The 14,735-nt window shown below is 48.0% G+C and overlaps 1 protein-coding gene across 2 annotated transcripts in view; it reads right to left on the minus strand.

Annotated features, from left to right (window-relative positions):
* Positions 1-14,735, minus strand: part of ndst2a (N-deacetylase/N-sulfotransferase (heparan glucosaminyl) 2a) — a 185,217-nt gene that overhangs the window by 34,936 nt on the left and 135,546 nt on the right. For both annotated transcript variants that reach the window (XR_008726152.1, XM_055661626.1), the window contains exons 4-6: positions 9,338-10,662; positions 5,170-5,257; positions 597-751 (exon numbers count right to left, since the gene is read on the minus strand). Coding sequence is in view for 1 of the 2 variants with exons in the window: in XM_055661626.1 (XP_055517601.1) it covers positions 597-751; positions 5,170-5,257; positions 9,338-10,321 (1,227 nt within the window). In the remaining variant the exon portion in view is untranslated. The remainder of the gene's footprint in view (positions 1-596; positions 752-5,169; positions 5,258-9,337; positions 10,663-14,735) is intronic.

Genomic DNA, 14,735 nt, shown 5'->3' on the forward strand with positions numbered 1-14,735 from the left:
CTCATGGCCATGGACTGCAAATGGGAAAATAATCAGGCCATTTCTCTTCTCTTCAATAAAAGTCAGGGGCAGCCACAGGCAATTCTGTTTTCAGTTCTACAAATTCCAAAGATTAATAGAGGTACTTCAGTCGCAGAAACACCTCTTCATTATTCATTCAGTCCATGGGATGTCTTCATTCAATTCCAAGAAACATTCTCCAATTTTATGTTTTTCTTTCCAAGGTTGAAAATTGCAAATCATACAATCAGAGCCGTACACACGGAAACAGGCCCTTCGGCCCACCTCGTCCATGCTGACCCAGGAGTCTTCCTGAGACTCCTGAGGTTAGTGTTACTGTGCAGGGATTGCTGGTCGGCAGGGACTCGGTGGGATGAAGGGCCTGTTTGCGCGCTGTATCTCTAAACTAAATAAAATATTAATCTCACGTGACAATATTAAACATATACCAATGGGTCTGGGGAACGTGCAAACTCCACACAGACAGCATTGATGTTCACATCTGAACGTGGATCAGTGTCGCTGACGCTACGAGGCAGTCGCACTACCTGCACGGTGACGTTCCCCACCGTGCCCCCCGCGCCTGTTCCACGTACCAGCGCAAACTGGTTGTTGAGCTTCATCTGGTCAGCGAGCACAGTCTCGTTGTGGAAGAGGTGAGGCTGCATGTGGCTCCACATGTGGGGGAACCACCAGAACTCATTCCTGTGTTTCAGCAGCATGTCATCGCCAGCGTCCTCCTGGCTCGCCCCTGCAAACACACAACCGTTAGCACAGCGCACACGGTGCACGCACAGCGCACGCACGCACGCACAGAGCACACACACACACGCACAGCGCACACCGCACACGCACAGAGCACAGCGCACACGCACAGAGCACAGCGCACACGCACAGCGCACACACGCACAGCGCACACGGTGCACGCACAGCGCACACACACACACACACACAGCGCACACACACACAGCGCACACACGCACAGCGCATGCACGCATAGCGCACGCATGCACACACGCACAGCGCACGCGCACGCACGCACAGAGCACAGAGCACGCACAGAGCACAGAGCAGAGCACCCTGCGCGACCCCCAGCGGTCCACGTGCTTCAACCCCAGACCCACCTCCAACCTTTAGCGGGAGACAGAGCAGAGAAGATTCACAAGCAGGTTATACAGTCATACAGTCATCAGTGATAGGAGCAGAATTAGGCCATTCGGCCCATCAAGTCTACTCCACCATTCAATCATGGCTGATCTATCTCTCCCTCCCAACCCCATTCTCCTGCCTTCTCCTCATAACCTCTGACACCCGTACTAATCAACAATCTATCTATCTCTGCCTTAAAAATATCCACGGACTTGTGGCCTCCACGGCTTTCTGTGGCAAAGAATCCCACAGATTCACCACCCTCTGACGAAAGAAGTCTTACAGTTCAGTCAGTTTAGTTTATTGTCACGTGTACTGAGGTACAGTGAAAAGCTTTTGTTGCGTGCTATCCTGTCAGTGGACAGGCAATATATGATTACAATTGAGCCATTTATAGTACATGATAAGGGAATAACGTTTAGTGCAAGGTAAAGCCCAACTTGCCCACACCGGCCAACATGTCCCTTCTACACTCCTGCCTGCGTTTGGCCCATATCCCCCTAAACCTGTCAGAGATGTATAGATACATCGGCAATAAACTAAAAATAAACTAGCTGAATAACATTTTGTGCAACTATTGACTTGCCACATGTTCCTTGTGCAGATGTGGAAGAGCTCTGAGCATTCTATGTGTACAGGCCAGATGAGCCAACACAAACCCCACCCACCCACGTTGTGTCGTGCATGAAAACATACTGAGGAACAATCAACTGTGTGCTGCAGGGGTGACATGTATAATCTCCCCAGCAGCAAGAACATCTAGTTGTCAAATTATCAACAAATGTCTGAAGACATCAGCCCCATTCTTCAGCTCCTCGTTAAGTCCTGAACTAATTGGGAATGTTTCCAGGACAATGCAATGTACAAAGGAAGTCCCCGAGACAAGCCGCGAGGAGAATATTTCCGAGAACACTGCCCTACATCCACACGCAAGTTGGATCCCACATTGATTACATGAGAGGCCAGGTTTAGTTTAGTTTAGTTTAGTTTAGACATACAGCGCGGAAACAGGCCATTCGGCCCACTGGGTCTATGCTGACCAGCGATCCCCGCACACTAACACTATCCTACACACACTAGGGACAATTTACAATTTTACCAAAGCCAATGAACCTACAAACGTGCACGCCTTTGGAGTGTGGGAGGAAACCGGAGCACCCAAAGACAACTATTTCAACGATGTTCCCCCCACCCCACCCCCTGACATCTGGGTCTTGACCCAAAACGTCACCCATTCCTTCTCTCCAGAGATGCTGCCTGTCCCGCTGAGTTACTCCAGCATTTTGTGTCTACCTTTGGTTTAAACCAGCATCTGCAGTTCTTTCTTACACATTTTGTCCACCTATCACTGGCCAGGCGTCTGGTTGTCAAATTTCCGTCTCTATTGAAGACCCAGCCCCCCCCCCAGCCCCACCCCCATTTTTAAAATTCTGAAAGTGCAAGAGGCATTCTGACTTTGGGCAATGTTCAATATATGGAAGGCCACAATACCTTCTGCCCTGGGGGAGCGGGGAGGAGATGGAATGACCGGAGGTGGGACAATCCTTTGATTATGTTGGCCGCTTTTACTTGGGATTTAGAAACATAGAAACATAGAAATTAGGTGAGATACAGGAGTAGGCCATTCGGCCCTTCGAGCCTGCACCGCCATTCAATATGATCATGGCTGATCATCCAACTCAGTATCCCGTACCTGCCTTCTCTCCATACCCCCTGATCCCTTTAGCCACAAGGGCCACATCTAACTCCCTCTTAAATATAGCCAATGAACTGGCCTCAACTACCCTCTGTGGCAGAGAGTTCCAGAGATTCACACTCTCTGTGTGAAAAAAGTTCTTCTCATCTCGGTTTTAAAGGATTTCCCCCTTACCCTTAAGCTGTGACCCCTTGTCCTGGACTTCCCCAAACATTGGGAGCAATCTTCCTGCATCTAGCCTGTCCAACCCCTTAAGAATTTTGTAAGTTTCTATAAGATCCCCTGTCAATCTCCTAAATTCTAGAGAGTATAAACCAAGTCTATCCAGTCTTTCTTCATAAGACAGTCCTGCCATCCCAGGAATCAGTCTGGTGAACCGTCTCTGCACTCCCTCTATGGCAATAATGTCCTTCCTCAGATTTGGAGACCAAAACTGTACGCAATACTCCAGGTGTGGTCTCACCAAGACCCTGTGGTCTCACCAAGATTTGTCACATTGCTTCTCCTTATCCATTCACCAACACCACAGATGCCTAACACTGCGGAAGGCTGCTTTGGATAGCAAACCCCAGGTGAGAAACAGTAACGTTTTCCCCACCTGTCAGTCCCAAATTCCTCCTCATTGTCCCACATGTTCTCCTGGTTTTCCCCATCGCTCCCCTCTGGTGTTTCACCTCCAGGGCTACTGCAGGTCCACTCTCTGCACCTCACACACACACACACACACGTCCCCGACACAAGGCCTCTACCCTTGGCCGTGACCACCACTGCCTGCGGTACTCATCGTTCCAAGGTTAAGTGTTGCTCAGAGACAATTACTCAGCAAGGCTCTCGTCGCCAGCTTTGTTTACAGGAGCCCAGAGACCGGTGTTAAAATTACTCATCTTAAAAGCTTGCAGATTTTCCGCTGACACTAATATATATCCAGCCTTCACTCACCCCGAACCACACAACATTCATTGCAACCTTCCTCATGGAGGGGGCCCTTCAGCCCATTGAGTCCGTTGTATGATTCAGTAGGTTCATAAGTGATAGGAGCAGAATTAGGCCATTCGGCCCATCAAGTCCACTCCGCCATTCAATCGTGGCTGATCTATTTTTTCCTACTCAACCCCATTCTCCTTGTTTCACCTGACACCTGGATGGATGGATGGATCTGTCTGTCTGTCTGTCTGTCTGTCTGTCTGTCTGTCTGTCTGTCTATCTATCTATCTATCTATCTATCTATCTATCTATCTATACAGCATTCTGTGCAGCATTGTCTTCAGCATAGCCCAGCATCTATGTGCAAGGAAGAACTGCAGATGCTGGTAAATTGAAGGTAGACACAAAAAGCTGGAGTAACTCAGCAGGACAGGCAGCATCTATGGAGAGAAGGAATGGGCGACGTTTCGGGTGGAGACCCTTCTTCAGACTGATGGCAGGGGAGGGGGCATGACAGAGATAGAATGGAGGTGGAGACAGTAAGACTGGTGGGAGATCTGGGAAGGGGAAGGAGAGAGAAAGCAGTTCCTACCTACTTTATTACAATCAAGCCAGCTACAGTGTACAGATACAAGATAGACACAAAGTGCTGGAGAAACTCAGCGGGTGCAGCAGCATCTATGGAGCGAATGAAATGGGCAACGTTTCGGGCCGAAACCCTTCCTCAGACTGATGGCACGGTGGAGGGGGGGGGGGGGGGGGGGGGGGAGGTGGAGGGGGGAGGTGGACTGGGGGGGGGGGGGGGGGGGGGGGGAAGAAGAAAGGAGAAAGTAAGAGGAGGAGCCAGAGGGCTGAGGGAGAGCTGAGAAGCGGAGGAGACAGCAAGGGCTACCGGAAATTGGAGAAGTCAATGTTTATGCCACTAGGGTGTAGACTGCCCAGGCGGAATACGAGATCCTCCAATTTGTGGTGGTGCTCACTCTAGCCATGGAGGCCCAGGACAGAAAGGTCGGATTCGGAATGGGAGGAGGAGTTGAAGTGCTGAGCCACCGGGAGATCAGGTTGGTTAATGCGGACCGAGCGGAGGTGTTCGGCGAAACGATCGCCAAGCCTGCGCTTGGTCTACAGATACAAGATAATGGGAATAAGGTCTAGTGCAAGATAAAGTTCAATAAAGTCCGGTTACAGATTTAGTCCGAGGGTCTTCAATGAGGAAGATGGGAGCTCAGGGTCGCTCTCTGGTTGGTGGGAGGATGGTTCATCAATGTTAAGGTATTGCTTTGCAAATCCTACCAAGATGCATGTGACAATAAAGGACCTCTGAACCATTGGCACAAAGAAGTTGACAACTGCATGAAGAACGGTAGATAGTGCGCTCACGTCAATGTTGCTGCGTTTACCTGTGTGGTAGAACTTGCCGGAGAAGCCCAAGTTGAAGGTGAAGTTGGGGACCAGAGTTCTCAGCTTGTTTTGGGACAACAACAAGGCCTGCAAAAGAGAAGACACAACTCTTACAATGGATCAGCGGGATCAATGGAGAAACGTCAATGCTTCACACCGCATTAACCATTCATTCCGTCTACCACGAGCGACCAGTTGGTGTGTACCCTCCACTATATGCCACTGGGCTACTCTGACAGCACCAGCCAAACCCATCCCTCCTCCACCATGGAGGCCAGGTCATTGGATGCAGTAAACACCTCCACAGGGCTCTCTCCAAAACGCACGCCATCCTGACTTGTCAATATCTCACTCTTCCTACATTCTGAAACGCACTAAGTTCAAAGTGATAGGAGCAGAATGAGGCCATTCGGCCCATCGTCAACTCCGCCATTCAATAGATATAGATAGATAGATATAGATATAGATAGATAGATATAGATAGATATAGATATGCCATTTATTGTCACTATACATGTACAGTGAAACTGAAAGCTGCTCGTACTCAGTGCATACATACAATTTAGCACAAAAAACAAGAAACAGAAAAAAAAAATGGTTGATCTATCTTTCCCCATTTCCTGCCTTCTCCCCATAACAATAGACAATAGGTGCAGGAGGAGGCCATTTGGCCCTTCGAGCCAGCACCGCTATTTAATGTGATCATGGCTGATCATCCCCAATCAGTACCCCGTTCCTGCCTTCTCCCCATATCCCCTGACTGCTATTTTTATGAGCTCTATCTAGCTCTCTCTTGAAAGTATCCAGAGAACCGGCCTCCACCGCCCTCTGAGGCAGAGAATTCCACAGACTCACTACTCTCTGTGAGAAAAAGTGTTTCCTCGTATTTGTTCTAAATGGCTTACTCCTTATTCTTAAACTGTGGCCCCGGTTCTGGACCCCCCAACATCGGGAACATAACCCCTGACATCCGCACTAATCAAGAATCTATCTATCTCTGCCTTAAATATATCCATTGACTTGGTCTCCACAGCCGTCTGTGGCAATGATTCCACAGATTCACCACCCTCTGACTAATGAAATTCCTCCTCATCTCCTTCCTAAAGAAATGTCCTCTAATTCTGAGGCTGTGACCTCTGGTCCTAGACTCTCCCACTAGTGGAAACATCCTCTCCACATCCTCTATTCATGCCTTTCACTATTCGGTAAGTTTCAATGAGGTCCCCCCTCATTCTTCTAAACTCCAGCGAGTACAGGCCCAGTGCTGTCAAACGCTCATCATATGTTAACCCACCCATTCCAGGGATCATTCTTGTAAACCTCCTCTGGACTCTCGCCAGAGCCAGCACATCCTTCCTCAGATATGGGGCCCAGAACTGCTCACAATATTCCCAGCCCAAAAGCATTGCAAGGGGAAGGATGCTTGTTTAGGAAGGAGATGAGGAGGAATTTTTCTTTAGTGCAAGAGCACATTCAACAGCTTGGCTCGAAGACACACATCATGATTTGTGACTTATATCCCATTCTCCAGAAGCTGCTGCTGCAGAAATGGTGGCGGGTGCAGGGTGGTGGGGGGGAGCTTTCTGAATGGGTTCAGCCTCCCATAAACCCCTCTCCTGCGCTATTCAAATTGGCTCTAATAAAATTCACTAACAACATCCCAGTTGCCTTGGCAACTTCCTCTCTCTCCCACACTGAGTTGTCACGTACACACAGATCTTCCTCAACAATTAATAAACATTCAGATTTTGGAAAGATTTTTGCAACATCCTGCTGGCCAGAGACATCAAACTCCCCCCTGGACAGCCTTAAATCTCCAGTAGTTTAGTTTAGAGATACAGCGTGGAAACGGCCCCCAGGAGAATGGGGTTGAGAGTGAATGATAATTCAGCAATGAATGGCACAGACTAGATGGGCCGAATATCTGCTCCTATCACTCATGGTCTTATGCTACATTTTAAGGTTGCGTGTATATCGATGGATAAAAACTGTTGACAAATGCAGCTTAATTTTAGATTTACAATTCGTACTGACACCTTTACACCTACAAAGGAAGCATTGCCATGGCAACCGGCCTAGGTTAAGGCAGTGTTCTCTACTGCCTACTCACGGACTTTAAATATAGTGCCCAGAAGCAATGCCCACAGCTCATGAATCAGTTAAAGAAATGCCTCAATAAATATGTTTGTTCGATTTTCTTTTCCCGGCAGAATTTTACTCCCAGTTTCCCATGCTAATTTAGAAAAAAGAATTGTGGTTTACAAATAAAATGGCCAGGGAAATGTCATCCAAACCACAGCCTTCACTAAATATAGGCCCATGTCTCTAATAGCTTCAAAGATCTCAGATATTAAGCGATTGTCTTGAAAACTCGCCTAAGGGAAGATTTTGCTGAATAAACATCTGCCATTTTGTTTGGCCTCCTCAAGATTGTTTTTAAAATCTGTTCAATATTTGCCTTTGATGAGAAATGATATTCTGTCACGGCAACGGGAATGAAAATCATACTGCTGTTTGACAGAAGTATTCATAAAACGCTCCTGCTTAATAACAAATAGTCTTGCAAACCTATGCAGAGTTGACGAGGCGAATTAAAACTGCAAGGCCCGGAGATTTTTAGTTTTGAGATACAGTGCAGAAACAGGCCCGACAGACCATCTAGTCCGCATCGATCCCCACACATTAGAAACATAGAAAATAGGTGCAGGAGTAGAGGCCATTCGGCCCTTCAAGCCTGCACCGCCATTCGATATGATCATGGCTGATCATCCAACTCAGTATCCCATCCCTGCCTTCTCTCCATACCCCCATATCATTAGCATAATCCTACACACACTAGGGACAATTTACATTTTATACAAAGCCAATTAGCCTACAAACCTGCACGTCTTTGGAGTAAACCGAAGATCTTGGAGGAAACGGGGAGAATGTACAAACTCCGTACAGACAGCACCCGTAGTCGGGATCGAACTTGGAGCTCAGGTGCTGTAAGGCAGCAACTCTACCGCTGCGCCACCGAGCTGCCCCCGTTGAGATAACACACCAATTGGATGACTGAGTCAAAAAAAATTGATAGGTTGAAGGGTCTTCTATGCTAGCCCACAGCTAACAATGAACCAATTCCTTTAGCGTTGCTATTTCGCATATCTTTCATACATTTGTGCTGTATCTCTCTACATCACCATCTGTCTCTCATTTCTCTTCCCACTGACTCTCAGTCTCTGCTATCTGGCCTTGCAACATAAATGAGATGTTGCAATCCAAAAGATGTTGGCCCAGGAATCTTTTGGTAACTGCAAGAGTGAATGAGTTCAGTGAAGACTTGTATCCTCATTCCCAAGTCCCCGGGTCTGTGTCTGCAAACTTCAATGTTGAAAGCCCAAGGTGTTTCATGTCAACGTCTGCTCTTGTACATTGTGTTCATCGAGAGCACTTTGGTGCCGTCTGTATTGGAACAGCAAATAACACAGAGTTGGGCACTGGCTTCACCCCTAGAAACCTTCATATCCATGCTCATGTCCATATGTCTTTTAAATGCTGTTCTTGTACCTGCCTCACCTACCCCTCCGGCAGCTCGTTCCATATACCATTTATATATTTAGAAGATAGACACAAAAAGCAGAGTGAGAGAGAGACAGAGAGAGAGAGAGAGAGAGATAGAGACAGAGAGAGAGAGATAGAGAGAGAGAGAGAGAGATAGAGAGAGATAGAGAGAGAGAGAGAGAGAGAGAGAGAGAGAGAGAGAGAGAGATAGAGAGAGATAGATAGAGATAGAGAGAGATAGAGAGAGAGAGAGAGAGAGAGAGAGAGAGAGAGAGAGAGAGAGAGAGAGAGAGAGAGAGAGAGAGAGAGAGAGAGAGAGAGAGAGAGAGAGAGAGATAGAGATAGAGATAGAGAGAGAGAGAGATAGAGAGAGAGAGAGAGAGATAGAGAGAGAGAGAGAGAGAGAGAGAGAGAGAGAGAGAGAGAGAGAGAGATAGAGAGAGAGAGAGAGAGAGAGAGAGAGAGAAAAAGAGAAGAGAGAGAGAAATGGAGAGGGAGGGGGAGGGGGAGAGAGGGTGCGGAGAGAGAAATAATATAAAAATATATAAATATAAATAGATAAATGCGTGTATATTCTCTAAACTAAAACCTCCACGTGATCGAGTGTGCCGTGCCGTTACTCACCTTGACATCCAAGACTTTCATCCTGGTTCCTTCCTTGCCCACGAAGATGTCATCGATGTCGACGAGGAGATATCGGTCGAGGGACAGACACAAACGCTTGCCCGTCAGGTAGGCGATGGCATCGACGAAGATCAGCTTGTGAAGCCAGAAGTTCAAGGTGTTGCCGAAGAAGACCCTCTGGATGCCGTCGTGAAGGCCCAGGTCCTGGATGACAGTGGCGTGAAGAGCCTTGTGTGTGCTGAGGTGGGGGATGTACTCTGCCGACTTGGTGCTGGCCAGAAGCACCGGCTCGTACGTGCTGTGGTTGGACTGAAAGACGGTCCAGTCATCTCCCGGCAGAGGTCCCTGTTCCACTTGGTTGGCCCGGGTCACATAGAGCAGTGGGGCGTTGGGGTTGATGTGATAGTCCTTCAAGCCCAGGTTAGAGTGCAGGTACAGGGGGAAGCCCTTGAGCTGAGCGCTCAGCAAGCTGTTCTCGTTGGCTTTGAAGAACCCAATGATCCCAACTCCATACTCCACACAGTACTTATCTAGCAACTCCCGGTTCCAGGCATCTAGGTTAACGTACTTCAGAATGTTCTCGTACACAATGAGTGCGAATCGCCCCCGGCCCTTGTCTGTCAGCGTCGGTACATCGCCCTTCCCCGGGGCGATCTCTGTCCTGTACTTAAAGCGACTGGATTCTAAAATGGTGACAATCTCCTGGATCAGCTGAGAGTAAATGCTCTCGGCAAAGATGAGGACCATGGGGTCGGTGCGGGAGGAGTCTAGGAGGGGGGTGTGGTGTCGAGGGGGCTGGGAGACTCGGTGTTGGTTGTTGCAATCACTGATGGCCAAGGGTAAGGCTTCCTTGATCTTGGGGCTGTTGGTCACGTAGTAAGCAAGGAGACACATGGACACCAGGCTGAACACCATCAACATCAGGATCAGTCGGTGCAGCTCCAACTGCCTGAAACTCCGCACAAACTTCCAGAACTTGACCATGGTGAGCGCGGGTGACCGCGGGCGAAGGGTCGGCACGGCGGAGGGGACAACCTGCGGAGGAGACAACCGGGAAGCCACTCCTCACGAGCTGCCATTTAATCTACGTGACCATGGCAGAGTAATCCCATCCCTCGCGGCCACCGCTCGTCCACGCTGCCCCCCGCGCGCGGCCCAGTCACGGCCTTCCTCCCTCAGTAACCGGCCGCTGCTGCTATCGCACGGGGCCGCACGGGCAAGAGGCCGCTGGCCATGGTGAAGGAACACGCCCAGAACCAACTCCACACAAACTCCTGGCCGGCCCAGGTCATTCGATGTACGTTCCAACGCTGCCCTCTGCAAACCTGCAAAACACAAAGACAAAACACTTTAGTAGGCTCACCCTGAAGTAGGGTCTCGACCCAAAACATCCCCCACTCCTCGTCCCCAAAGATGCTGCCTGACCCGCTGAGTTACTTCAGTTACTCCAGCCTATTAACAGGTGGTCTGAAGAAGGGTCTCGACCCGAAACATCACCCGTTCCTTCTCTCCAGGGATGCTGCCTGACCCGCTGAGTTTAGTTTAGTTTAGTTTAGTTTAGAGAAAGGGCGCTGAAACAGGCCCTTTGGCCCACCGTGTCCGCGCCGACCAGCGATCCCCGCACACTAACACTATCCTACACACACTAGGGACAATTTTTACATTTACCAAGCCAATTAACCTACAAACCTGCACGTCTTTGGAATGTGGGAGAAAACCGAAGATCTTGGAAAAATCCCACGCAGGTCACGGGGAGAACGTGCAAACTCCGTACAGACAGCGCCCGTAGTCGGGATCGAACCAGGGTCTCCGGCGCTGCATTCGCTGTAAGGCAGCAACTCTACCGCTGCGCCACCGTGACCGCCCGCAGGCGATCGATGGTCAGCATAGATTAGGTGGGCCGAAGGGCCTGTTTTCATGCTGCATCTCTAAACTGTCGGAAGCACCAAATAATTCATTTGATGGCAGTGCACAGGCTTACGGCAGCTGGGTTTAAAGACAGTCGAGGATGAGATGCAAGGACGGAACGTTCTTGAACGGAAGAATTGACAATAAAACACTGTTCACTCTCGAAATCCCGGAATGCGTCTCAATCCTGCAAATCTCTTGACTTCCAAGGCCAGAGCATTCTTTTTAACTAAAGCAAGTTCATCACCAGTTCAAAGAACAAATTCATAAGTTCCAAGAAAGTGGTGAGTCAGTGGAATTCTCTGTGGAGGCCGGTTCTCTGGATACTTTCAAGAGAGAGCTAGATAGGGCTGTTAAAGATAGTGGAGTCAGGGGATATGGGGAGAAGGCAGGAACGGGGTACTGATTGGGGATGATCAGCCATGATCACATTGAATGGCGGTGCTGGCTCGAAGGGCCGAATGGCCTCTACTCCTGCACCTATTGTCTATCATCATCCTGAGAAGCTGCCCAGCGCCCTCAGAAAGTGACCAAGATACCCGCTAGCAAGTCCACGAAAAGGGAAGGGCTTAAATTGGCACTTGAGCAAGTTCACTCCATCAACAGATAACTGTGTTTAACAAACAGTCTCTTATCGTTTGAACTAGTCAGAAACAACTCGTTGCACAAATAATGAGGCTGTTGGAACTTCCACTGATCCGTGAATCCACTGACCCTCTCTGGATTCACTTTCTTGGCTTGCAGAGTAATTAGGGTGATCGGGGCTGCTGACAGCCATGTACAAAGGCTCACCTTCTTTCTCCTGCGGCCAGCAGAGGCCTTTTCACTTCCTGAGAGGAAGAGAAAGGCTGGTGTTTCTAAAGCACCTTTCAGCAGCTCAGGAAGTCTCCAGCGCACTCCACAAGCAGCGGGGGGAGGCGTGAATGAAGCAAAAACACTCCGTGAAGTGCAGCCTGTTGTGTGGGAAGCAGAGTGCCAATGTTGTGTCTGACCCAAAACGTCACCCACTCCTTCTCTCCAGAGATGCTGCCTGTCCCGCTGAGTTACTCCAGCATTTTGTGTCTATCTTCTGGTAGATATTTTGAATGCAGTCCACCCTCATGTTAAACAAATTAACCAAGGACAAAGTACAAGAGAAATAACCAAAGGCTGGGACCAGGCAACAAGAGCATCCAATCCCAGCTGTTCAGACACCGACTCTACAAGCAGACATTCTAAATCCCTTGGTACACAAAAATGCTGGAGAAACTCAGCATCTGCTGGGTGCAGCAGCATCTATGGAGCGAAGGAAATAGGCAACGTTTCGGGACGAAACCCTTCCGGGTTTCGGCCCGAAACGTTGCCTATTTCCTTCAGGGTTTCGGCCCTGAAACGTTGCCTATTTCCTTCGCTCCATAGATGCTGCTGCACCCGCTGAGTTTCTCCAGCATTTTTGCCTACCTTCGATTTTCCAGCATCTGCAGTTCCTTCTTGAACACTCTAAAAAATACCGCTGAGCTGATGGCCATTTAGGGATGATTGAAAGATAAATACTGCTCAAGGCACTTGGACAGCTGGGTTTCCGACAGTTTACAGATAGAGCATGCAACAGGCCCTTCAGCCCACCGCTCCAGACCAAAGCACCCATTCCGCCCATCACGTCTGCACTAGATACTATCACTTCAAAGCCACTCTCCCTCAAGGTCTGTGTCGAACATCATGCCATATAACCATATAACAATATGGTTATATGGCATGATGCCGACATTTATGCCGACATAAAATCTTCACCTCTGATTGCTTCAGCTTTTTTTTTTTTTTTTTTTAAATTTTATTTTTATTAGAAGTACGGTAAATTACAATACTACACAACACATATATCTTAATACATTTTTTGTACCGCTTCATTTTTTTTTGAGCTTTAAGAAAAAGATAGAAGTAAGGAAAGTAAAGAAAGTGCGCGAGAGTCGTGAAGTGCAAGAGTGTTGGGAAAAGAAAGCCCCTTAGAAAAGAAGTTAGAGAAGGAAGTAAAGTGAGAAAATAGACCCTCGAAAAGAAAGGAAGAGAAAATAGAAACAATCGCTCTATTATAACATTAAACTCCGCAGAAAGGGGACTACCAACCAAGTCTGTTTTTGTTGTTTTACCTCCCGTTACCAGGTCCTGATACCATTTATTTATTTATTTATTTTTTAAATTACTATTGCACCTCATACTTGTAATAGGTCCAGAAACATAGACCACGTCTTTTGGAATTGGTCTGCTTTACCTGCTAAGAGGAATCTCATCTCTTCCAGATGTAATGTTTCAAACATATTTGATATCCACATTTTTATTGTTGGTGTGGGCGCATTTTTCCAGAATTTAAGTATAAGCTTTTTTCCCATTATTAGCCCGTAATTAAATAAATTCTTCTGAAACACGTTTAGTTCAGGGTTACCTTCCGATATTCCAAAAATAATCCATTCTGGTTTCGGTACCAGTTTTATTTTGATTAATTTTGAAAAAATATCAAATATTTCATACCAGAATTTTTGTACAAAAAACAAAAGAGTGCGCTATGGTAGCTTCTTGTGCTTCAGCTTTTTTAATATAAAGAATATCAAATATAAATATTTTTTTAACGGCAGGTACGTAGATTGTAAGGGATTAGAGAGATGATGGGGATAGAGTCATCGAGTCAGGAGGCACTGGCCATTTGGCCCATCTTATCCATGCTCGACCAGCTGAGCCAGTCCCACCTGCCTGTGCTTCACCCATTCCTGCCAAACCTTTCCAATCCACAGATCTGTCACTAAAAATTAACTTTTAATTAAATTCCTTACTTTAAACAAACTTGAAACTGTCGGAGGTGTTAGTTTAATCTGGCATCATGTTGAGTTTAGAGATACAGCGTGGAAACAGGCCCTTCGGCCCACCGAGTCCGTGCCGACCAGCGATCCCCGCATACTAACACTATCCCACTCATGCTAGGGACAATTTAGTATTTTACCGAAGCCAATGAGCCGGCAAACCTGTACGTCTTTGTAGTGTGGGAGGGAACAAGAGCGCCCGGAGAAAACACGATCAGGTCTCGGGGGAACGTCCAAACTCCATACAGACAGCACCCGCAGTCAGGATCGAACCCGGGTCTCCGGCGCTGTGAGGCAGCAGCTCTACCTGACCCACTGAGTTACTCCAGCACTTTGTGTCTTTTTTGTATTCCAGCACCTGCAGTTCCTTGCGTTTGCAGATCCAGAACATCCACAGTACTTTACAGACGAAGAATTACTAACACCAGCGTTATCATCTTGCTATGGTGAGATCTTGCCCTGCCAAAACTGACATCACACATTTGCTACACTGCCTCACTGCATTTGGTGTGAGTTGCCTTGGGGCGATGAGAGGAGAGAAATGTTTAAGGAAGAACTGCTGATGCTGGAAAAATCAAAGGTAGACAAAATTGCTGGAGAAACTCAGCGGGTGAGGCAGCATCTATGGAGCGAAGGAATAGGCGACGTTTTGGGTCGAG

Source organism: Leucoraja erinacea, chromosome 34, assembly GCF_028641065.1.
Source record: "Leucoraja erinacea ecotype New England chromosome 34, Leri_hhj_1, whole genome shotgun sequence".
NCBI lineage: Eukaryota > Metazoa > Chordata > Chondrichthyes > Rajiformes > Rajidae > Leucoraja > Leucoraja erinaceus.